The 23,697-nt window shown below is 47.6% G+C and overlaps 1 protein-coding gene across 5 annotated transcripts in view; it reads left to right on the forward strand.

The window, feature by feature from the left end:
• The window catches only part of BAZ2A (bromodomain adjacent to zinc finger domain 2A), a 34,962-nt gene extending 11,571 nt beyond the window's left edge, over window positions 1-23,391 (forward strand). For 4 of the 5 annotated variants that reach the window (XM_039216814.1, XM_039216813.1, XM_039216811.1 and 1 more), the window contains 28 exons: window positions 3,935-4,072; window positions 5,660-6,253; window positions 7,134-7,319; window positions 7,919-8,137; window positions 8,543-9,043; window positions 9,179-9,239; window positions 10,758-10,866; window positions 11,036-11,137; window positions 11,299-11,509; window positions 13,073-13,173; window positions 13,496-13,561; window positions 13,746-13,979; window positions 14,127-14,381; window positions 14,816-15,030; window positions 15,568-15,642; window positions 15,876-16,056; window positions 16,162-16,221; window positions 16,414-16,558; window positions 17,095-17,759; window positions 17,916-18,138; window positions 18,228-18,383; window positions 18,499-18,650; window positions 18,822-19,111; window positions 19,209-19,341; window positions 19,455-19,601; window positions 19,939-20,165; window positions 20,286-20,429; window positions 20,531-23,391. In XM_039216814.1, coding sequence (XP_039072745.1) covers window positions 3,937-4,072; window positions 5,660-6,253; window positions 7,134-7,319; window positions 7,919-8,137; window positions 8,543-9,043; window positions 9,179-9,239; window positions 10,758-10,866; window positions 11,036-11,137; window positions 11,299-11,509; window positions 13,073-13,173; window positions 13,496-13,561; window positions 13,746-13,979; window positions 14,127-14,381; window positions 14,816-15,030; window positions 15,568-15,642; window positions 15,876-16,056; window positions 16,162-16,221; window positions 16,414-16,558; window positions 17,095-17,759; window positions 17,916-18,138; window positions 18,228-18,383; window positions 18,499-18,650; window positions 18,822-19,111; window positions 19,209-19,341; window positions 19,455-19,601; window positions 19,939-20,165; window positions 20,286-20,429; window positions 20,531-20,696 — 5,754 coding nt within the window. In that variant the 5' untranslated portion in view covers window positions 3,935-3,936 and the 3' untranslated portion in view covers window positions 20,697-23,391. The remainder of the gene's footprint in view (window positions 1-3,934; window positions 4,073-5,659; window positions 6,254-7,133; window positions 7,320-7,918; window positions 8,138-8,542; window positions 9,044-9,178; window positions 9,240-10,757; window positions 10,867-11,035; window positions 11,138-11,298; window positions 11,510-13,072; window positions 13,174-13,495; window positions 13,562-13,745; window positions 13,980-14,126; window positions 14,382-14,815; window positions 15,031-15,567; window positions 15,643-15,875; window positions 16,057-16,161; window positions 16,222-16,413; window positions 16,559-17,094; window positions 17,760-17,915; window positions 18,139-18,227; window positions 18,384-18,498; window positions 18,651-18,821; window positions 19,112-19,208; window positions 19,342-19,454; window positions 19,602-19,938; window positions 20,166-20,285; window positions 20,430-20,530) is intronic. The other variant, XM_039216812.1, reaches the window with a different exon arrangement.
• Window positions 23,392-23,697: the final 306 nt, after the last annotated feature.

Raw genomic sequence — 23,697 nt, forward strand, 5'->3', positions numbered from 1 at the left:
GAACCAAAGAACTGCAGCTACTGCCCATGTATAAGGCTGGATGAGATCATGACCTGAGCTGTGTGTTGTCTTTTTGGGGGTAGCCTCAGAGGTCTGGGTGTTAGAGTTGGTCAGGGCACCTGCAACAGGGTTGAAATCTTTATGTATTTCAACACTTTGTGCATTGTCAGCCTTTTTTGTTTAAAACTATGTCACAGATCCACAGGGTAAGTAGCTCTTGAATTGGGACTGAGAAAAACAGTTGAAAAGCAGCCTTATTTGGCCATGTGGCAAGGGCTTTACTGCTTCAAGCTTAAGGAGCAATGTCCCTTAATTCTGAAAAATGAAGCATAGTCTCTTAAGAGATCCATTTACATATTACTGGGACTGCGCTGGGTGCTGGCCTGATTGTACTTCCTGGTCATGAGAGCTGTCTGCTATTCTGGGGGTTGGGCGCTGTTTTCTTTTTTCATTTGGCCAAAATCCTATCAGTTCAAAGGCAGACACTCTCCTTTGCTTTACCTGTTCTCCTTAGTAGGAGGGAGGGTATAGATAGGAGGCCATAATTTACTTTCAGGCATTGTGAAAAGCATCATGGGTAGGAAGGTTAAAATGAAATAACCCTGGTTTTATTGCTGTCCCCATTTTTGCATTCCCATAGTGTGATCCCATAGGTAAGTGACACCTGAAATCAAGAGTCAAGTGTAAGGAAGTCTGGCTGGAAGGAATACCCTTAGTTTCGTAGTACCAGTAATGATTTTAAAGTATATTTATATTTTGGTCTCTTGGGGCTGGTTATCTTTTTATCCTCACAAGCCATGGAGGTAGGTACTAAAATTTTTAGTAATCATGAAACTAAAGCTCAGCAACATTAAGTAACTTGCCCAAGATCAAACAGCTAATAGTAGTAGAGCTGGGATTTGAACGTAGATCCCACTGCGTTGTGCTGTTTTCACTGCACAGCACAGAGAGTATTTTATATTTCTAGGAATCTTGTAAATGAAGCGATTGTGGTCCTGATGATCCTTCAGTAGAGGCTAGTGGGGAAACAGACCTCAGGCACTAGATAACTTCCCATTCCTTTTACTTATCTGATTTCTGTAAGCCATCCATTTATTCTTATTGGTATGTAATTTATGAGACCGGAAATGCTGTGTTTTCCCAGAGTAGCAGAGAGGAGAAGGTCACTAGTTTCCTCACAGATTCAAATAGAAAATGGAAAAATGAACTGTGGCCTATCATTGAGTGGAAGGATATACTTGGGTGCACATAGGAGAGAAGGTGTGTGTATGTCACACACATACACCATGGGAAGTGTGGCTCTGCATAAAATTGGGGGAGGGAAAAACTGGGGATCAGATCAGATTGGCTCTCCAGGAATAGCATTTCTAGGACTTCTGAAATGAATTACTGCATGTCTTCTTTGCTCTGTGATGTAAGCTTTGGAAGGAACCTAACATAGAGGATTAGGGAATAAACTTTGCCCCTTGATGTCTTTCATTTCAGAAGATCACTAATCTCATGATACTTATTTTTCACATCCCTCATTACTGAGGAGTGGTCCTTTTTAAATGTAGGGAAATCCTGGGGGATCCTGAGGTCATTTTCTGTAAGTCTCAGTTTCTTTGATACATTGCAGGTTTAGGTCTGCTGCTTATTTTAGAGTGAAGATAGGAAGCAAATCAATCCTAAAACCTTTTTCCTCTTATGTCAACAAAATACAAATTGCTTTTATTTTCTTTTATTTTTTTTTTAGCTTTAGTTAAAATTGGTAAAGGTAGAGGTATTTAGATTGCTTTCTTTTTAAAAAAATTAAAAACAATTTTTTAAAATTTATTTTTGAGAGAGAGAGAGAGACAGCATGAGTAGGGGAGGGTCAGAGAGAGAGGGAGACACAGAATCCGAAGCAGGCTCCAGGCTCTGAGCTAGCTGTCAGCACAGAGCCCAAGGTAGAGGTATTTAGCCTAGAAAATCTTATAGCTATCATGTCATAAATACAGTTCGTGCTCAGAACACCTAATGGTGTCTAATTTGCATTACCTAGCATATTTAAGAACCCAGTTCTTCCAAAACTTGGGCAGTGGTCATATGGTCATATATGTTCCTAATTCTTTAAAAAAAGCTTTACTTCTCATTATTTTAAATGAACCCACAAACTGAGATCATGACCTGAGCCGAAGTTGGATGCTTAACCGACTGAGCCACCCAGGCGCCCCCAAAAAAGAGGTTATTTAAAACATCTTCTAGGTCTGCTTATTGCCTCTTCTAGAGAGCTTGATAAAGAAATCTTTCTACTTTGGGGCACCTGGGTAACTCAGTGGGTTAAGTGTCTGACTCTTGGTTTTGGCTCTCGTCATGATCTTGGCGGTTCATGGGTTCCAGCATGTAGCCTGCTTGGGATTCTCTGTCTCCCTCCCTCCGTCTCTCTGCCCCTTCTCTGCTCACGTGTGTGCCTGTGCTCTCTCTCCTTCTGAAAATAAACTTTAAAAAACATTATTAAAAAAGTATAAATAAATAAATCTTTCTGCCTGGATTCTTCTGCCCTTTTTAAAAACAGGGGCGCCTGGGTGGCTCAGTCGGTTAAGCATCCGACTTTGGCTCAGCTCATGATCTCGCAGTTTGTAGGTTCGAGCCCGGCGTTGGGCTCTGTGCTGACAGCTAGCTCAGAGGCTGGAGCCTACTTCGGATTCTGTATCTCCCTCTCTCTCTGACCCTCCCCAACTCATGTTCTGTCTCTCTCTGTCTCAGAAATAAACTGTTAATAAACAACAACATAGTAACCCAAGGAGTACTTTTTCTGTATTAAGACAGATCTTGTTTCTTACATATCAAATTAATATGCACTAGTACATCATAGGTATCTGATTATCAGATATCTGATAATCAGGTATCTGATTACCAATAATTCTGGCTTCTGCTTCTCTTCTTTCCCCTTCTCTTTGCTCTGTTGAAGTTACATATATTCTGACTAAGGGCTTCACTTATTCTTTTTCCTAGTAGTATATCACCTCATATTCAGGACAAGGTGAGGAGCTTTTTAACCATACTAGCCGCCTAGTGAGCCACTGTCCTTTATAAATGCAAGATATCCAGCTATTCTCTCCATAACCCTTTACATTTAAGCCACAAAACTAAAATATTAGGAAGTAACCATAATGGTATTACAGACTAATATTATATACCCTCTTTGGACACCCTCTTCTTTAATCAGTTTTCCACCCCCTGACATTTATCTGAGCTATGTTCTTAGAAAACCATTAAAAAGGAGTAGAAGTTTGCTGGATGATTTGAGTTTTGCCATTATGGTCCCCTTTCCTAAAATATATTCTTTCCATATTCCTTTGCTAAGGTACTATACTATCTCCTTCTGATGTCGGGGGGGGGGGGGAAGGGGGCTATGGATAGGATAACATGGAGATTATTTAGCTCAAGTATAATAATAAAGCAGCAAATGTATCATACGCTTTTTTGCCAACAACCCCTGTCTCCATGGCTTCCTATCAAAAAGATGGTTTCCAGAACCTCCTGTGGTCCCTGGGAATGGGACTCTGGCTTTACCTTGAGGAGAAAGAAAACAAAAGATGGAAAAGGTTAAAATGTTATAATACAGGATTAATATCTAACATAGAGGGATAACCTAAACTGGAAGTTTAAGAAGTGTAGGGTTTACGCAAAGGGAAGATTCTTTCAGGCCTATAGCTTGGTTTTTCTCACTAACTCTGTTATCTCTGTGAGGCTGACTTTAAAAGACTATTTCTATACGGTCATTCCCCAGTTAAGGGTATATTTCCTCCTCCCCTTCTTTGAACCTGTACCCTTACACACTCCCCAGTACTTAGGTAGGAGAAGGGTAAGTAGATGGAGGGGAAGGGGCATTCCCTCTAGAAGATTCCAGGTGACATAACCTTGTTTAACCGCCAGTATTTTTTTTCCCCTTCTCTCTCCCCTCCTACAGAAATGGAGGCAAACGACCATTTTAACTTTACTGGCCTTCCCCCTGCACCTGCTGCCTCAGGACTGAAACCCTCTCCCTCCTCAGGGGAGGGCCTCTACACTAACGGGTCTCCCATGAACTTCCCCCAGCAAGGGAAAAGTGAGTGTGAGGGCCACATGGCCTGGGGAGGGAGTGGGCATCATTCCTTTAGAGCAGGTTGATGGGACAAGATTTGGCTCTCCTACCTCAAAACAGCTCTGGTGGGGAGGGAGGAAGTAAATCCTCAGAACTTTAGCTGCTGGAGAGAAATCAGGTTTCTAAGAACAAGTTCTAGGGGTTTATGGAAGTAATATTCTTAGTCTTGACTCAGAGTTGGAAGGGGTTAGAAAAACATCCTGGCTTTTTCATCTTAGCCTACTCTTCTGTCAGCCCTGTTCCCTGGCTACTGCCAGGGAGTGGTGAGGTGGCTACTGCTTCTGATAACTACTTGTGGGCCCATGAGAGAGGTAAAGGTCCAGCCCTCTGAGAAGCTGCTTTTAAAACTTGGAGAACCCAGCCCTAGGATTGGAGGTGGAGGGATTAGGTGAAGGTTGGGATGTAGTTACCTTGCAGTTTGTGTAGCAGAGAAGAGGGCAGATGCTTGAAGTGTCTGTGATACCCCTGCCTTGAGAGTAGAAGATAGGGACAGGAAGTTTTAATGCTTACCTAGTTCCCTAGAGAGAGACCTCTATAATTCCAGACAGAAGTGTTGCTGCCAAGATCAGGTCTTTTCCTGGATTTGGCTTATCAGTTGCTCTGTACCATAGCTCTGTCAAGTGCTTCTCTAATCTTGCCTGGGTCTCAGGTACTTTATGCTTGGAAACAGAGAGAAGCCCAGATGCTTCCCTCCTTCCTTGCAGCAGAAAAATGCTGCTCTAGGCTTATACTTAACCACTTCTCCCTTCTGTTCTCCACAAGGGCATTGTAGATAGATAGAAGCTCCTTTATTACACCGGAAGGTCCCCCTTCCCCCTCAGCTTCTTTAGTGTCTGGTTCCTTTTACTTGAGTTGTCCTCCAGTCCAGAGGTGGCCATTGGTGTTGAGAACTGAAGTCTGTAGTACTAGTCATGCAGTGATTTTTTTTTTTCTTTCCCCCCTGCAATATTACCCTCCAGTTCCAATGGGGAGGGGCCAAGCCCAGCCTTCTGAGTTGGGATCTTGCTGCTGTGGTGACTGCAGATTCTATTCTTAGCCCAGCGCAAAGTGCTGGATCTGCATGTGCCAGTGAGGTGGAGGCCGTCCCTTCTGGTGCCACTGTGGGGCCAAACAGGCTCTGGAGTTGGGGGTGGAGGGGTGGGGGTGGGCCTGGAGAATTCAGTCATGCCACTCCAAGGGAAGAATTCCTCTAGGGAATGAGGGTGGAGAAGAATGCAAGTCACTGTAGGGAGTCTGCAGGCAGCTTCATTTAAAAAAATAAAAAACCCTGAGCAGAGGCAGCAGCCAGCTCTCTGCTATTCGCTCCTGTGGTAGGCCAGGAGAGCTCCCCAGCCCCCTACTCAGCAGCCTCAGAAGCAGTTGCTAAGCTTACATCCAGGAGCATCTGGGTTTGGTGTTCCCTGGAGACTGAAAAGCTATAAATATAGCAGAGGGGGAATCCCCCTCCCCTTCACCTTCCCTTTTTCTAGTCAGTGCTGTTCTTTTGGTAGAGGTGGTAGAGTTACTTGCATACATGTCTGTAACTGACCCTTTTTCCTCTTTCTCTGCCAGGTTTGAATGGGGATGTGAATGTTAATGGCTTATCTACTGTATCTCACACTACTACTTCAGGGATTTTGAACTCTGCTCCCCACTCCTCCAGCACCTCACACCTCCATCACCCCAGCGTGGCCTACGACTGTCTCTGGAACTACTCACAATACCCATCTGCCAATCCTGGCAGCAACCTCAAGGACCCACCCCTTCTCTCCCAGTTCTCGGGGGGACAGTACCCACTCAACGGCATCCTTGGGGGCAGCCGGCAACCTTCATCCCCAAGTCACAACACTAACCTTCGGGCTGGGAGCCAAGAGTTCTGGGCCAACGGTACCCAGAGTCCCATGGGGCTTAACTTCGACTCACAGGAACTGTATGATTCCTTTCCTGACCAGAATTTTGAGGTGATGCCCAATGGACCCCCTAGTTTTTTCACCTCCCCACAGACTTCTCCTATGTTGGGATCCAGCATCCAGACCTTTGCACCCTCCCAGGAGGTAGGCAGTGGTATCCACCCTGATGAGGCGGCAGAAAAGGAGCTGACTTCAGTTGTGGCAGAGAATGGCACTGGCTTGGTAGGCAGCCTGGAGCTGGAAGAAGAGCAGCCAGGTATAACTATGGGTCTGTGAGCTGGGTTTGGAGAGGAAAAAAGGGTCTACGGGGGTCAGTGACTTTTTGAGGTGAGGAAAACTTGTCTTTCCAGCTCTCTGCAGTGGAGGCTGATTTGCATGTTGGTGATTAGCAGAGCCAAGTGGCTGGTGTTTTTGTGGCAGCAGCACCAGCTCGCGAGTGGGAGTGCAAATTATTTCAAGCTCATGCAGAGCTGCTGGCCTGGAGAGGGCAGGTGGGCGAGCCTGAAACAGCCCCAACAGACACCCTGCATCAAGAAGGGCTTCCAAAATATAGGAAGGGATTGGGGCTTTAGCAGGGGGCATTGAGGCCACTTTGACTTGACTATGACAAAGTCAGACTGGGCTGCTAAAGTGGGCCAAGCCCTAGTAGTGATTGACACCGGAAGAAGGGAAGACGCACGCAGAGCATACAGTTGCTTGTTTATTCAGTTTCCCGTTGTTGTTTGTTATTGTTAGCACTGGTACATGTGACAGTCCCTCTCCTCTTTTTCCTCAAAATAGATAAATGCTTAGTTTGCGATTGATTCCAAATATAAGGGTGACCACCCTGTAAAATCACAGGATATTTTCTCTGTTTACCACCTGTTCCACTGGATGGGGGAAATGGCTGAGAACAGGATGGGGTTCTTGTCTCAGACCCCACTCTCCTTTCCCTTCGCTTTACCTGTGATAGGATTTTACTAGCACTGTTCACTAAAGTGTCTTGGTATAATTGGTGTCCAACATAGAGCTGGTACTCCTAATTACTGAAAGAATTACTGATCATCCCTCTAGCAAAGACTGACTTGTCTGCTGTAGCTGAATGAACTAGTTGAAGGCCCCGATTTTGACTTTTGCCTTCTTCTGGGATTTCCTAGAACTAAAGATGTGTGGCTACAATGGCTCTGTCCCTTCTGTGGAATCATTACACCAAGAGGTCTCAGTCTTGGTCCCTGACCCCACAGTGAGCTGCTTAGATGATCCTTCACATCTTCCTGATCAACTGGAAGACACTCCAATCCTCAGTGAAGTCTCTCTGGAGCCCTTCAACCCTCTGGCACCAGGTAGGCTTGGAAGCTAGCTCCCTTCAGTATGTCCATGCAGAAGGTAGTCAGATTCTGTCACCTAGAAGAGATAGTAAACCAGGGAAAGTATTTAGGAATTTGGGGCATTGGGGCCTCTAGATAATCCTGTGGCCAACCACAGGTTCATGCCACTGGCTGACTGGGCCAGCTGCACTCTGCGCTGAATTGGTTCATTTCCCATGTTCTCTCCCAATGTTCCTTTTGGCCAAGAGCCTTGGGCTGTAATAATTCACTGGATAAGGACTTATTACCACACAGTTGGGCTATTTGGGTTCTTAGTAACTAGAAAGAAAACTATTGCCAGTAACAATTACCTTTTACCCCACTGAAATATAAGAAAGGCCTGTTTTGTGATGGATGCTAGAATTTTGTGTTGGTCTGTGGGTTAATATAGAGCCAATGGTTTTCCCTTCATTTCTACTTCCAAGCTTTTACAATCCCTACAGTCTGGTGACTTTACTGTTTCAGAGAGAGAGCTGTGAAACATCCTTAGTATTAGGAAGATGGGAACTAGAATTGGGATATAGTGAGACCAGAATTTCTTAAATCCTGTTTTCTGATTTTTCCACCTCTTGAAGAACCAGTGAGTGGAGGACTCTATGGTATAGATGACACGGAGCTGATGGGTACAGAGGACAAGCTGCCTCTTGAGGACAGCCCTGTGATTTCTGCCCTTGATTGCCCCTCCCTCAATAATGCCACTGCCTTCAGTCTCCTGGCAGATGACAGTCAAACTTCAGCCTCTATCTTTGCCAGCCCCACCTCTCCACCTGTCCTTGGGGAGTCTGTCCTGCAAGGTAAGTGAAGAGAGGTAGGACAGAGAGTCTTTGGCCTGGGAAAAGGTGAGAGAACCAGTTCCATAGTTATGGGTGGGCGCCCTGCTGGGAGCTGAGGGGACTATGGGATAGTCTGTAGTGGGACTAAAGAAGGCATAGGCTGCTACACTCTGATTTCTGCCCTGTGCCCAGAAGAACTTGTGGGAAAGGAGGAAAAAGGAGGCCACACACAGTGACAGCAGCAGCTTTGTCCTTTAACTTTCATGAATGGTTGGGGAGGATAGCCAGAGGCTACTTCTCCTTTTCCAACCCTAGGGGAAACTGCTGGAAGTAATTCTGTTTAGCTTAGTCTAGGTTTGATTGGATAGATTCTCTTTCTTTGTAGGACACTTTTTTTTCTTACTTGTCTTTCCCTTTGGTTTCTAGAGAATACCTTTGACCTGAACAATGGTAGTGATGCAGAACAGGAAGAAATGGAGACTCAGCCTTCCGACTTCTCACCGACTCTGACCCAGTCAGCCCCTGACCAGTCATCCACTATTCAGCTCCATCAGGCAACTTCACCAGCAGTCCCACCAACAGCCTCCCCGCCAATCTCCCTGGCAGTTTCGCCAGCAGCCTCCCTGGAAATCTCTCCAGAAGTCTCCCCAGCAGTTTCGCCAGCAGTCTCCCCGGAAATTTCCCCAGTCCTCTCTCCAGCAGCATTCCCAGCTGTCTCTCCAACTTCCTCAGCAGCCCTTCCACCAGTCTCCTCAGAAGTCTCCTTGATGGCCTCCCCGGTGACCTCTCCAAAAGTGTCCCCTGCAGCTTCCCCAGCAGCTGTCCTTCCAACAGCCTCCCCAGCAGATAAAGATGTCAGCAGCCTCCCTGAAACCACTGCTGACCTGGAAGAAATCACTGGAGAAGGAGTCACCACTTCTGGTAGTGGTGAGTGTCCAGATTCTGTTCTACTTTTAGCCAGTTCCAAGAAAAGTTTCTATCCCATGTGGTATTTAGCCCTTCCCTGCTGGCCTTCCCTGTTTTGTTTGAATTCTTAACTTGGGTTCCTGTCTTCCTCCCAAGGTGATGTCCTGAGGAGACGTATTGCTACCCCAGAAGAAGTTCGTCTTCCCCTCCAACATGGGTAAATGCTCTAGTTTGCTCCATATGTTGACCTTAACAAATTTAATGAATGACTCTAGGAAGAAGGGAAGAGAGGTCATCTCTTCTGAGATGGAGAGGAATGGGCTAGACAAGAATGGATTAAAGGAGGGGCACCTGGGTGGCTCAGTCGGTTAAGCGTCTGACTTCGGCTCAGGTCGTGATCTCACGGTTCGTGGGTTCGAGCCCCGCATCGGGCTCTGTGCTGACAGCTAGCTCGGAGCCTGGAGCCTGCTATAGATTCTGTGTCTTTCTCTCTCTCTGACCCTCCCCTGCTCACGCTGTCTCTGTCTCTCTCAGAAATAAATAAAAAAAAAAAACATTAAAAAAAAAAATTAAAAAANAAAAAAAAAAAAAAAAGAATGGATTAAAGGACACTTATCTGCGATGATAATGCCTGAGATTCTTATGCTGTTCTTCTTCTTCTCGGTATCTGCCTCCCCTCACCTATTCTTCCCTCATCTAGTAGCTACATTTTTTTGCTCCAGGGGCTGCAGCTGTTATCTTTTCCCAGCTGTTGACCCTAGAACTCAGATATCCAAATTAGCTGCCTTGTTTTATATGCTTAGAGAAGGAATAGTAGTGAATGGGGAGTGGCTGAGTTCTGATGAATTGGGATTATTTTTTTTAATGCTCTTTGGAGAGGTAAGGGGAGGAACGGTATGTGATCAGAATGAGCAAGGCAGTTGACATCAGGAACTTATAAGATAACTGCCTTCCTGATCTTCCCCACCTCCACCCCTCTAGGCTACTTGTGGACCAAGTCTGAGTTCTGCTTAAAGGTTGTTTTATTTTTTAATATTTATTTTTGAGAGAGAGAGAGAGTGCGAGAAGGGGAAGGACAGAGAGAGAGGGAGACACAGAATCGGAAGCAGGCTCCAGGCTCCAGGCTCTAGCTGTCAGCACAGAGCTGGACACAGGGCTTAATCTCAAACCGTGAGATCATGACCTGAGCTGAAGTTGGAAGCCCAAGTGACTGGGCCACCTAGGCACCCCAGAGTTCTGTTTAAAGTTTTGAGAGAAAGATAGGGCTTAGTCTTAGAATAATCTGTTTCTCAGAACACAGAGTTCCTCACCAAGCCTTGGGCTATGATGGCATTTCATGGAGTCAGCAGCAAGTTTACTCTTCTACTTGCCTCCCCACCTGTCTTTTCTGCCTTTATGCCCTCAAATCTTCTTCCTCTTTGCTGAAAACTCAGACATTGCCATGAATGGCATCAGGGAGGGGGTTCCTGGCTGCTTATTACACTGACTTTGTAAAGGTAGGGGTGGAGGTCTTTCTGGACATACGTAGTTTGGGTTACTTTCCCCCAAGGCCCTGAGGGATTTGTGGATCTGCCTTCCAGCCAAGTTTGTGTCTCATGCTGTTTGTATCTACATGCAGTTCTAACGAAGACAGATGCCTGGAGGGTCATCTCAGTGGGCTTGGCTCCTGGGGTGGCTTGACTATGTGTGGGTAGGGGTGTGACCTGGCGACAGGGCACATGTGCTTCTCTGGCAGGTGGCGGAGAGAGGTGCGCATCAAGAAGGGTAGCCACAGATGGCAGGGGGAGACCTGGTATTATGGCCCCTGTGGGAAGAGGATGAAACAGTTTCCAGAAGTGATCAAGGTAATGTAGCTTTCATGAGCATTTTAAGGGAAGCACAGGCTCCTTTCTTGGGCCCAGTGGCAACAGGCTAGCATTTTCTGCTCTTTGGTCTATTCTGCTTGCACTGTTGCTGGACAAAGGCATGATAGAACTGTGACTCCATTAATGCCACTTTTCCTTTTCCTTTTAGTACCTGAGCCGCAATGTGGTACACAATGTCCGTCGTGAGCACTTCAGTTTCAGTCCTCGTATGCCTGTTGGAGATTTCTTTGAAGAGAGAGACACGCCAGAGGTGCACACCGCGGGGTTAAATACAGTTTTGTCTCTGAGAAAGAGTTGGTGGACAAGCTGCAGCTTCCTCTTGTGGGGTCTGGAGGTTCTGGGGCATTGAATGATTCAAGGATCTGGTGGCTTGCACCCTCACAATTGTAACAGGTTTCTTCATTACCTTAGGGCTTGCAGTGGGTACAGCTCTCAGCAGAGGAGATCCCATCCAGGATTCAGGCAATTACGGGGAAACGGGGCCGACCTCGAAATACTGAGAAGGCCAAGACTAAGGAAGTCCCCAAGGTGAAACGGGGACGAGGTCGGCCACCCAAGGTCAAAATCACCGAGCTGTTGAATAAGACAGATAACCGCCTCCTAAAGAAACTGGAGGCCCAAGGTACAACGGTGTTTCTTACTTTAGGATTCTGCTTGCTGTGTGAAGTATTGGAAATGTTAAGGACTTGCTGATGCCTGGGTTTCTCAGGAGCATGACTGATATTAATTGTCTGGACAGAATGAACCTGAATCACCTTCTCCTCCTCCTCCCTGGAAAGCAGCACCAGGGTCCCAGCATTTTTGTGGTACTCTTTTTAACAACCAGTTTCTTCTTGAATTGCTCACCCTAGTGGAGCCTTGGGCAGTCCAGATGTTGATAGGAGAGGAGAGGGCTTCCATGTCCTTTCCTGCCATCTTTTAGCTATTTGGCTTATTGGTTTGGGTTGTACACTTTTACCTTCTTGCCACCATCACAGAGTTTTAAAATTTACATCTGAATCCAAAGATAAGGTTGTTTTAGTGGTTAGACGGGTAGAAAATGTGTAATTTTGCAGTAAATACTGCATATTACCCTGCTGTAGAATGAAGAATTTGAAACAAGTCGTCGTCGTCTTTTTTTTTTTTTTTAAATTTCTGAGAGAGACAGAGACTCAGCATGAGCAGGGGAGAGTCAGAGAGAGAGGGAGATACAGAATCCGAAGTAGGCTCCAGGCTCCGAGCTGGCTGTCAGCACAGAGCTTGATGCAGGGCTCGAACCCACAAACCGCAAGATCATGACCTGGACCAAAGTCGGGCGCTTAACCGACTGAGCCACCCAGGCGCTCCCCTACCCCCCTGCTTTTTTTTTTTTTTTTTAATGTTGAAAAATGTCTTCTGACTCCTCTTCAGAGTTCCTGCTCTGCCACATTCTGACCATATGACCTGGAGCAAGACACTTAATTTTACTAGAGGTGTATGCTGGCTTATCTGCAGAAAGTATCTATCTAATTTAGAGGGTTGCTGTATATATATATATATATATGGTGCTGGTAGTGTGTCCATGACAGAATAGAATAGGTATTATCCTATCAAAAACATCAATTCTAAAATATTCAATTCTTTGCAGTATTCCACTTCAATATTCAGCCTTCCAAAAACAAATAAATTTATATTTTTTGTAGAGTAAGGCGTAAGAGCTGAACATAAGCAATAGTTATGTCCCTGTTGATCCATTTCTACTGAGGTGTCCATTAATTTAACCTTTTCTTTCTGGCACATTTTTTGTTAATTGGTGCCTCTGACTTTGGAGACGACCCTCTTTCCTTGGCAGTTTGGCTTTCTGTTTTCTTTCTCTGCTCTAAAATCAGTCTGTGGGTTGCTCCCCTTGTTGGGTAGCCTGGGAGAGAGAGAGCTTACAAGGCTACTCTCTTGTTGTGGCTTCTAGGACCCCTTCTAAAGTAGTCCCATCTGTTCCAGGGGCTGGGACTTCTGGGCAGGAGATACCATTTGAGTTTTCTTATGCTACCCCACAGCCAATGTCTCTTCTACCTCCCCCCACCCCCAACATTTTATTATGTGTACTAAAAAACAAACTTTAGATTTTTCAGGAAGCTGCTTGGGAAGCCAGCTTTGTGACAGGCATGTGCTGCTCTGAATGCTAGAGATGAGTCTGCCACACCCTTAATTTTTCTTTCTGCCCTCACAGAAACACTGAATGAGGAGGATAAAGCAAAGATGAGTAAAATCAAGAAGAAGATGAAGCAGAAGGTACAACGAGGAGATTGTCAGCCTACTGTCCAAGGGCAGGTGAGGGACCTCAGAGACATTACACAGTGGGTTGGTTTTTCCTGCATTCTGCTTCGTTGTCTCTTCTCCCTCATTTGCCACCTCCCCACCTCATGTAGCAGCAAATCTTCATTACCCGGAATTTTGGGGGGCCTTGACTTAGAAAATTGGGCTTGTTCAAGAATCATGTGGGTATCTCCAGGGTGAGAGAATTGATCCATTGCCAACCCCTCATCCCATCTCTCACCTCTCCTCCCCAGCACCCTTTTCTGTTTTTGAATCCTAGCCCAAGCAGAGATGCTTTCAGAGTTTGAGGAGAAATGACTTCCCTTATGGTTTACAGGCCAGAAACAAGCGGAAACAAGAGACCAAGAGCTTAAAGCAGAAGGAAGCTAAGAAGAAACCCAAGGTAGGTGCATGTACACACAGGTATAACTTTGAAGTCACCAAACTAATTTTGCAAGACATGTGTGAGTTGGTCTTGTTTTATAGCCATGTTTGTGGGCTCTGAGGTGGGGAGAATGGGGACCCGGGAAGGGTGGTGACTGCAATTTTTATGGAACTCTTGGTTCCTCTCTCCCTTGGGTGAGTAGGCTGAGAAGGAGAAGGTAAAGACAAAGCAGGAAAAACTGAAGGAAAAAGTGAAGAGAGAGAAGAAAGAGAAGGTAAAATTGAAGGAAAAGGAAGAAGTGGCCAAAGGCAAGTCAGCCTGTAAAGCAGAAAAAACGTTGGCCATGCAGAGGCGCTTGGAGGAGCGGCAGAGGCAGCAGATGATCTTGGAGGAGATGAAGAAACCTACAGAGGATATGTGTCTGACTGACCACCAGGTAGTGAGGGGAGAGTAACAGGTCCTGGGTTTCTGGGTCCTGGAAGGGCCAGTTGTACAGACATTTCCATTCATGGAAGAACCTCCTAGATATCCAGACTGTTGCTTTCAGTTATGTTTGACAACTCTACCACTTTTATCCTTACAGCCTCTACCTGACTTTTCACGCATCCCTGGTCTGATCCTGCCCAGTGGGGCCTTCTCAGACTGCTTGACTATCGTGGAATTCCTGCACAGCTTCGGCAAGGTGCTGGGTTTTGACCCTGCCAAAGATGTACCCAGCCTGGGGGTCCTGCAGGAGGGACTCCTGTGTCAAGGCGACAGCTTGGGTGAGGTGCAAGATCTGCTTGTGCGGCTCCTGAAGGCTGCGCTCTATGATCCTGGCTTGCCCTCCTACTGTCAGGTGAGGGCCTTCTTCCCCAGGTGGGTTGGGAGAGCCTGGGATACAGGGCTTTGTCTCAGTTATGTTTTCTCTTTTAGTTAAACACATGAAAGCCCCTCCCTAAAGTGATGAGGGCAAATGAAGTGAGATCTAATTTCCTCGTATTTCTGTTTTTCTTCTATTTTTCCCTTCTGTTTTTTTTTTTTTCTTTTAGCCCCTCCCTTCTGTTTTTCCTCTTGACTTCCCTCGGCTTACTTTGTTCATTTTCCTTTATTTTTATTCCTTTTCTTTTATACCTTTCCCTTGTCTTCTCTCAACAGGTCTTAGCAGCTTTCATTCTTTCCCTCTTTTCACCCCATAGTTCTCTCTTAGTATATTTTCTTATTCCAGATTCCCTTCAACTTGTGTTTGTTTCACTTTTTCTCTTAACTCTTATTTTGTTCTCTTCCAAATAGTCTTTAAAGATCTTGGGAGAGAAGGTATCTGAGATCCCACTGACAAGAGACAATGTGTCTGAGATCCTGCGCTGCTTCCTCATGGCCTATGGAGTGGAGCCAGCTCTCTGTGACAGCCTGCGCACCCAGCCTTTTCAGGCCCAGCCACCCCAGCAGAAGGCTGCTGTCCTGGCTTTCCTTGTGCATGAGCTCAACGGCTCCACCCTCATCATCAAGTGAGGGGCTGGGGTGGGGAAGTTACCTTATGCCTTGGTCGGAATGGGAAGGGGGGGAGTGTAACCATCCTGAAGTCCTGGGTGTTGTGTGTCCACTGCCATGCTCTGGAGATGCTGGGGCAACTTGGGACTATATCTTAGTACCTTCTCAGGGAGAATCTAAGCCTTCCTCTGATATTTATCCAACCAAGGCTCTAGGATGAAACTCCTTTTTTTCTTTCTTTTTTTTTTTTTTTAATGTTTATTTTTATTTTTGAGAGAGAGCCTCCAAATAGGGGAGAGTTAGAGAAAGGGGAAGACAGAGGATCAGAAGCAGGCTCTGTGCGCTGATAGCAGCAAGCGCGCTGTGGGGCTCAAACTCAAGAAGCATGAGATCATGACCTGAGCTGAAGGTGGAAGCTTAACTGACTGAGCCACCCAGGTGCCCCTCTAGGATGAAACTCTGTTCACCTACAGCCCCTTCACCCTTGGATCTCCCTTCTTTTTTGTTTGTGCTACCATTTCTACCTCAAAATCTCATTTCCTCTTCTCCTACAGTGAGATCGACAAGACTCTGGAGAGTATGTCCAGCTACAGGAAAAACAAGTGGATTGTTGAAGGCCGGCTCCGGAGGTAGGCACGGGACAGAGAATAGAGACCAGAGAGGAGAGAAGGGGGAAAGGGTGAAGCACGGCCAGGACTTCCCTTCCTTTTGTCTGGACTTCCCTTCCTTTTGTCTGGAACTCATATGGGCTGTCCCCTGGGGCTGGGACCTTACCCCAGGGCTCAATATAGCTTAGATTCCAGGTGTTCCTTTTGTAGCAATCTTGAGTTCCTCACCACAGCTTCCCTTCATCTGTTTCAAGACTGAAAACTGCTCTGGCCAAGCGAACTGGGCGGCCTGAGATAGAGATGCAAGGGCCAGAGGAGGGCCTGGGGCGGAGGCGCAGTTCTCGAATCATGGAGGAGACCAGTGGCATGGAGGAAGAAGAAGAGGAGGAGACTGTAGCAACTCTCCATGGCCGTAGGGGTCGAAGAGATGGAGAGGTACTAGTCACACATTGAGGACAGTGGGAGTTAGAAAACTGATTATTTCTCTTTCTCGATTCTAATAATTCCCTTTCTCTCATTGTCCATTTGTTTTTTCTCCAGGTTGATGCCACAGCATCAAGCATCCCAGAGCTAGAGCGCCAGATAGAAAAACTCAGCAAGGTACTGTGCTTGTAACCTCCCAGGATCTAGAGATGTGGGCTGCGAGAGGTTTGATCACTTTATGAATGGGGCCCCAGATGGTATCAAATTTTATAGGGAAGCTGAGAGCCATTGCCCTTCTCCCATATGTTGGACAAAGTCACTTCTTGGAAATGTGTTCTTTATTCATCTTTTTCTCTGCTGCCTACCCAGCGTCAGCTCTTCTTTCGAAAAAAGCTGCTTCACTCATCCCAGATGCTTCGGGCAGTTTCCTTGGGTCAAGACCGCTACAGACGCCGCTATTGGGTGTTGCCCTATTTGGCTGGTATCTTTGTGGAAGGAACAGAGGAGAGCTTAGGTAGGTGTTTCATGGGAGCCTGAATCCAGGCCTGTCTAACCAAAGGTAACCAGTACCTTTTCTTCTGTCTAGTCTTTTTGGGTTCTTTTCATTTTATGAGAATCAGTGTCGCATAATGGTTAAGAGAACAGGCTCTGGAGCAAGACTTCTACCTATTTGCTCTGCCACTTACCAGCTAGCTCTATGCTTCAGCTTCTTCATTTATAAAGCAAAGATAATAATAGCATGTACACTACATAGGGCTATCGAGAAGATTAGAATGAGTTAATTCTTAGGATAGTGTTTTACATATCTTCTTAATAAATGTTAGCTTATGATTATACTGCAATTGCTGCTGATTACTTGGGAGAATAGTGTTTCTTTCCCAGATACTTTTGTTTATTGGCATAACAAGTTGTTCCCAATTGAATCTCAAGCCGGGAAGGGGGCAGGGCAGGAGGGTTAAGTCCTAGAGAAAGTGTATATCCAGGGTTTTCTTCTCTTTATTTTCCTTTACGTATCAGTGTGCATCTTAAGCTCTTCACTTCTCTTTACAGCTCCTGAGGATGTGATAAAGCAAGAAACTGACTCCTTAAAAGTGGCAGCCCATCCAGCTCCCAGCCCAGCCCCCTTCTCTCTGAAGAAGGAGTTAGCCGGCTCCAGCACCTCTGCCAGTACTCCTGCCCGGGCTCGAGGCCGACCTCGGAAAACTAAGCCTGGGTCTATGCAACCTAGGCACCTTAAATCCCCGGTCAGGGGTCAGGGGTCAGAACAGCTTGATGCCCAGCTTCAGCCGGAGATTCAGCCCCATCCTCAGCTTCAGGCTCATGCTCAACCCCAGCCCCAACCCCAGCTTCAGCTCCATCCCCAGTCCCAAAATGGGTTCCTGGAGCCAGAAGGTTCCCCCTTGTCCCTGGGTCAGAGCCAGCATGACCTCAGCCAGTCAGCCTTCCTGTCTTGGCTGAGCCAGACTCAGAGCCATGGCTCCCTGCTGAGTAGCTCAGTCCTCACACCTGACAGCAGCCCTGGAAAACTGGACCCTACCGCATCACAGCCCTTGGAGGAGCCAGAGCCTGATGAGGCAGAATCCATCCCCGATTCTCAAGCTCCTTGGTTTAACTTCTCAGCCCAGATGCCTTGCAATGCTGCCCCTACACCACCCCCTGCGGTTTCTGAGGACCAGCCCACACTCTCCCCTCAGCAACCTGCCTCCTCCAAGCCAGTAAGTAGCCAGAATTAGTGGTATGCAATTGACTTCATCTTCTTACAGGCTCCACTGCTTGGGTGCGGGCTGTTGTTGACGCTGGGGGAAGGGATAGGGCCATAAGGGTCCTCTAAACACGAAAATACCCTCTCCTCCTTATGTTTCATCTCATAGATGAGTAGACCCAGTGCTGCCAACCCCTGTTCTCCAGTGCAGCTCTCTTCTACCCTCTTGTCTGGAATGGCCGCTAAGAGGCGAACAGGAGACCCTGGGGGAACACCACAGAGTCTCACAGGGCTAGGACAGCCAAAACGGAGAGGGAGACCCCCTAGTAAGTTCTTCAAACAGATGGAGCAGCGTTATCTAACACAGCTGACCGCCCAGCCTGTCCCCCCTGGTGAGTGCCCTTAGGGTGGCATCCGAGTAGGGGCTATGGGATTTATAGCTAGTTCCCACTCCCCACCCCCACATGTAAACTCTTCACAGAGATGTGCTCTGGCTGGTGGTGCATCCAAGATCCTGAGATATTGGATGCCACGCTCAAGGCCCTGCACCCCCGAGGCATCCGAGAAAAGGCACTTCACAAACACCTAAACAAGCACAGGGACTTCTTACAGGAAGTCTGCCTACGGCCCTCAACTGGTAAGATAGATACTTTGACCCAGCCTGAGCTGAAGAGCCCAGGGTAAATGTTGAGTTGCTGTTGTGGACACGAGCCTGATTGATGGGCCTTTCCCTCTGCCTTCTGTGTTCTCAGACCCCATCTTTGAGCCCAGTCAGCTACCTGCCTTTCAAGAAGGGATTATGAGCTGGTCCCCCAAAGAAAAGACCTATGAGACAGACCTGGCTGTGCTTCAGTGGGTAGAGGAGCTCGAACAGCGGGTTATCCTGTCTGATCTGCAGATTCGGGTACACTGGGACTGGCATCGGCTAGGAAGTTGTTGAGGGGGAGGCGTTCATCTCTTGTACTCGGTTAGGGAAAACCGTGGGTCACCACTTCACAAGTGACCTCTTAGTGATGCCAATTTTTTTTTTCTATGCTTATTTACAATGAGTTTTGTTGCTCTCTCTCACCTGCAGGGCTGGACGTGTCCCAGCCCAGACTCTACTCGTGAAGACTTGGCCTACTGTGAGCATCTCCCTGACTCCCAGGAGGATATCACTTGGAGAGGTCGGGGTAGAGAAGGGCTGGCACCCCAGCGTAAAACTACCAACCCTCTGGACCTGGCTGTGATGCGGCTGGCCGCCCTGGAGCAGAACGTGGAGCGGCGGTATCTACGGGAGCCCCTTTGGCCAGCCCATGAGGTAGTGCTGGAGAAGGCCTTGCTCAGCACGCCCAGTAGTGCCCCCCAGTGCACCACTACAGAGATGTGAGTGATCCCTCTCCCCCATTCTCATTCCTGGGTAAAAGGGGTAAGTTTAATGGGTCCTGCTCCTCATCCAGAGATCACCACCTTCTCCCCCCAGATCATACGAGATCACCCCTCGCATTCGAGCATGGCGCCAGACACTTGAGCGCTGCCGGAGTGCAGCCCAGGTATGCTTGTGCCTGGGCCAGCTGGAGAGGTCCATTGCCTGGGAGAAGTCCGTCAACAAAGTGGTAAGAAGCTCAGAGAGCCTGGGAAGGCTGAGGAGCCAGCCAGCCGGGTGGGTGGGGTCACTGGCAGGCAGAGGCTTGAGGGCTCACCTTGGCTCCTCATATCCTGGGTCTAGACCTGTCTCGTCTGCCGGAAGGGGGACAATGATGAGTTTCTTCTGCTTTGCGATGGGTGTGACCGTGGCTGCCACATTTACTGCCATCGGCCCAAGATGGAGGCTGTCCCAGAAGGAGACTGGTTCTGTGCAGTATGTTTGGCCCAGGTAAGGCTTCTGCTTTCTCATTCCTGCTCCCAACCAGAAGTCAGAGGTTTTCTTTTTCACCCCATTTGTTACCAGTCCTACAGATAACCACTACTTACCATGCCTTGGTCTGTCCTTGGAAAGAGCGCCAGGCTAGCTGATGGGAGACCTGGGTTCTGGTCCTTCTTTGGGCAAGTCACTTAAATTCTGTAGCCTCACTTGCTTTCCTCTGTAAAATGGGAATGATTATACTTTCCCTTTTACCTCCCTTACTGGGTTATGTGAATAGATACACATGCTGGAGGGTACGCGGAGTACCTGTCCAGCTGTTACTCATCTCACCTTTCCGCATCCTCAGCAGGTAGAGGGAGGATTCACTCAGAAGCCTGGTTTCCCAAAACGAGGCCAGAAGCGGAAAAGCAGTTACGAGCTGAACTTCCCAGAGGGGGATGGCCGCCGACGCCGGGTATTGTCAAGGGGTCGAGAAAGCCCAGCAGTGCCCCGGTACTCGGAAGAAGGGCTGTCCCCATCCAAGCGGCGGCGACTCTCCATGCGGAACCACCACAGTGATCTCACGTTTTGCGAGTGAGTTGAATGAATTCTGGGGACAACTGGCTCTACCTTTGTCTCAGTTAAGGGCTAAGAGGGGTGAATGTATTTGCTTCCTGTGATGCAGCCTTCGCTGTCCCTTTAATGAAATGACAGGATTATCTTGATGGAGATGGAGTCCCATGACGCAGCTTGGCCTTTCCTGGAGCCCGTGAACCCACGTTTGGTGAGCGGGTACAGGCGCATCATCAAAAACCCTATGGATTTTTCCACCATGAGGGAGCGACTGCTCCGGGGAGGGTAGGTAGACATCAGCACCTCTCCTGGCTGGCTATTGCTGCTGTAACTCCCCCCCCCCACCGACCCCCACCCCCTCACAGCTCTGCCTCCACCCTGCCCAGGTATACCAGCTCGGAGGAGTTCGCGGCAGACGCGCTCCTGGTCTTTGACAACTGCCAGACCTTCAACGAGGATGACTCTGAAGTAGGCAAGGCTGGGCACATCATGCGCCGCTTCTTCGAGAGCCGCTGGGAGGAGTTTTATCAGGGAAAACAGGCCAATCTGTGAGGCATGGGAGGTGGGGAGTCACCTGGTGGCATCTCCCCTGCCCTCCAAACAAAAAATACCCTGCCATTCTCACCTGCTGATGCTGCCCTGGGTCCAGACTCGAGTCAGAGATCTAAGCCTAATTTTTGACCCTACCCTTGGCAGCACCCTACATCCTTTTCTCCCTCCCTACACCCCTTTCTCCCTTTCCTCCTCTTGCTCCTCAAATAAGAGGGGCAGAGATGAGGTCCTTCTGGACTGAAAGCCAAAAAAAGAAAGAAAGAAATAATTTTTCCTTTCTGTTTTATTTCCTAATTTAAAATGAGGAGGAGGAAAGAAGTCCCTGCTTCCTCTTCCCAGCTTCTCCTTCCCTGTACGTGCCCCAGCATCCTGGGGCTGTTTAACAATAGCAATAGTTCTAGTGAATGTGTGAAACCGAGAAACACTCTGTACTGTGTGTGGACCCGCAGTGACGGCCAGTAAAGTGGACTTAACTCCCAAGTGTGTCGAGCCGGACACCGGGCCCTGAACATGCTGCTTCCATGTTCAGTCCCTCCCCTGCTTCTCACTTTCTCAGTTTTTCCTTTTCCCTACTTTCAGATTTTCTCTCATCCAATAATGTAAAACTATCGTGTACGGGTTCGTCTACCCTTCTCTCTTCCCCCAAATCTTTTTTTCCCTTCAGAGGAAAAAGAAGTTCAGAGGTCCCTGTCTTTCTCTGTCCTCCTCTTCCTGCCAATAGCTAGCCCCTCTATAATGTTGGATACTCCTCATGTGCTGAGTTTCTGGCCTTTTTTGAAACTCAGTAGCTGGGGAGAAGGCAGGGAGGCACCCTGGACCCTGGGCCTTCCAGCCTCCTAACTCCCCCCTTACCCAAACCTCCCTCTTGGGAACTCCTCAGGGACAACTACTGCTGAGTTTGGGCGCACTCCCAAGATGGAGGCCAGGTAGCAATCAGCTGGCCTCAGAGAGGTGTGTGTGTGTGTGTGTGTGTGTCTGTCTGTCTGTCTGTCTGTCTGTGGGTATGTGTGGTGTGTGTGAGGGAGTGGGGGGAGGGGGGGAGGATGCTATGATTGTGCCCTGTGTTTGATGGCATCCTGTTTCCCTAAGTATGTTTTTATTCCCACCTTCCCTAGTGTTTCAAACCATCACATTTTTGTCCTTGGGAAACCACAGGAGCAGTTTTTCTGGGTACATGGCTGTGTCTCCTCTCCCAGGCATTTCTGTTCCAGCCTCTTCAAACTGTGCAATCTTTCAGCAGGAACTCCCTCTCCTTTCAGTAGCTTGGAGTCTTAAGCTTTAGTAGGGAGAGGGGTAGAACTGGATCTTTTCCTAATCCCATGAGCTTCTGTGGGTTTAGTTGTGCTTTTCTTCCCTTACCTACTTCATACCCAGGGCCCCTTCCCCAGCAGCAGCAGCAGCAGAGACCCCAGAGCACAAGAGAGTAGGGAAGAGGGCTCTGGGCCCACCACTGCCCTACATGTGACTATGCCCAAGTTAAGCCCCAGCTTGAGAGAGGAAAGCTGCTAACTCCCAGCCACAGCCCTGGGGCCCCACCCCCTGCTCTCCTGCTCAGCAGAGCCCCTCCCATCAGAGATTACGGGTACTTGCACTGGGGAGGCGGCTGCTGGCAGCCCAGGCGACCAAGAAATGTTCCATTGGTGGGGGAGGGCGTGCCAGGTGAGGTGGAGCATTCCTTGTCCTTCTGGCAGCACTGGACAGCCACTGAAGGGGGTGGGGGGCAGTGTGGGGAGGTCCTGGGGCAGCCCCTTTCTTATTCCTTTATGCCCCCCACCTCTCCCATGGCCTATTTCTAAAGTCGCCTTTTCTGTCAGATAAACCTCAAAACTTTTAATTTTATTGTTTTTTGTTTTTGTTTTGTTTTTGCTTTTAAGAGGTGGATTGAAGAATATTTGAATTGACTTTATATTATGCATAAATATTTATATTTTATCTAAATAACTGCGCTGTAACAAAGTTTGTGTTAGTCAAACGTTTGGAACTGTTATAGTTGGGGGCTCTTTCTCCCCATGGCAGTTTTCCCCTGGTATAAAATGTACTAGATTAATTCTGTTGTTGGAGGCGAGGTGGACGGGGGAGTGAAATCTCCATGTTCCTGCTTTGTGTTCCTCTCCCAGCTCCATCACTTTCCCTAGGGACCAGGCATTCTTAAGGTGGGGTGGAGTCTTAGCCTCAGTTTGAAGAAGTGGGGGCTCTAAGGGGGGTGGGGTAGGGTATGATCAAAGGGGCCATTTCTCATGTTTTTTTCCCTCATCTTCACTGCCCCTTGAGCTACGTGGATTTTTCTCTTTCTTGTCAAATAAGAGTATTCGGTAGGGAAGGCAGTTAAAAAAAAAATAATAAAACCCACCCCCTGCCCTTTGTTTCCCCTCCCCTCTATCAGTCTGGTAACAGGAAGAAACCACACCATCAACACCAACAAGTTTCCATGTTCCTTTTACAACAAAAGGGACTTGACTTTTTATATAACCAAATGTGGTGTTTTAGTGACTTTTTGATAATGTACAGTTTTTTGTGAATTTAAATTTATTTCTTTCTATATTTTTAGGACCAATCTCATTTTTAATAAGGTTTAAAAAAGAAAAAAAAAGGTCTAGAGAAAAAAAAAACCTCCTGTTTTTGCCATGTGATGTTCCACAAGTGCAGCTGTAGAAAAGTGCTTGTCAGTTGAAATAAAAACCACATTTGATAGAGATTCAAAAGACTCTTGTGTATTTATCTTCCCTTCAGCATAGGTTCTCACACTTGCCTAAGGGGAAGACTGGGTGTTAGTGTTAAGTATGACTTGTCTGGTATAGGAGACAGCAGGCAGGGGAGCAGGCTCTCCCCTAAACCTCCAACCCTGGCCTTTCCTGTACAAGAGGCATCTTCCAGAGCAGGATTTCTGCCTATGTGGATGGAACAGGTTCTTAGTGCTCCTGGCCAAGGTGCTGGAGCAAAGCGGGATTTGGAGTGGCAAGTTCCTGGCCTTATGAGATGCCTCCTCGGCTTCCTAAGCTGC

Source organism: Hyaena hyaena, unplaced genomic scaffold, assembly GCF_003009895.1.
Source record: "Hyaena hyaena isolate Hyena2069 unplaced genomic scaffold, ASM300989v1 scaffold_655, whole genome shotgun sequence".
Lineage (NCBI taxonomy): Eukaryota > Metazoa > Chordata > Mammalia > Carnivora > Hyaenidae > Hyaena > Hyaena hyaena.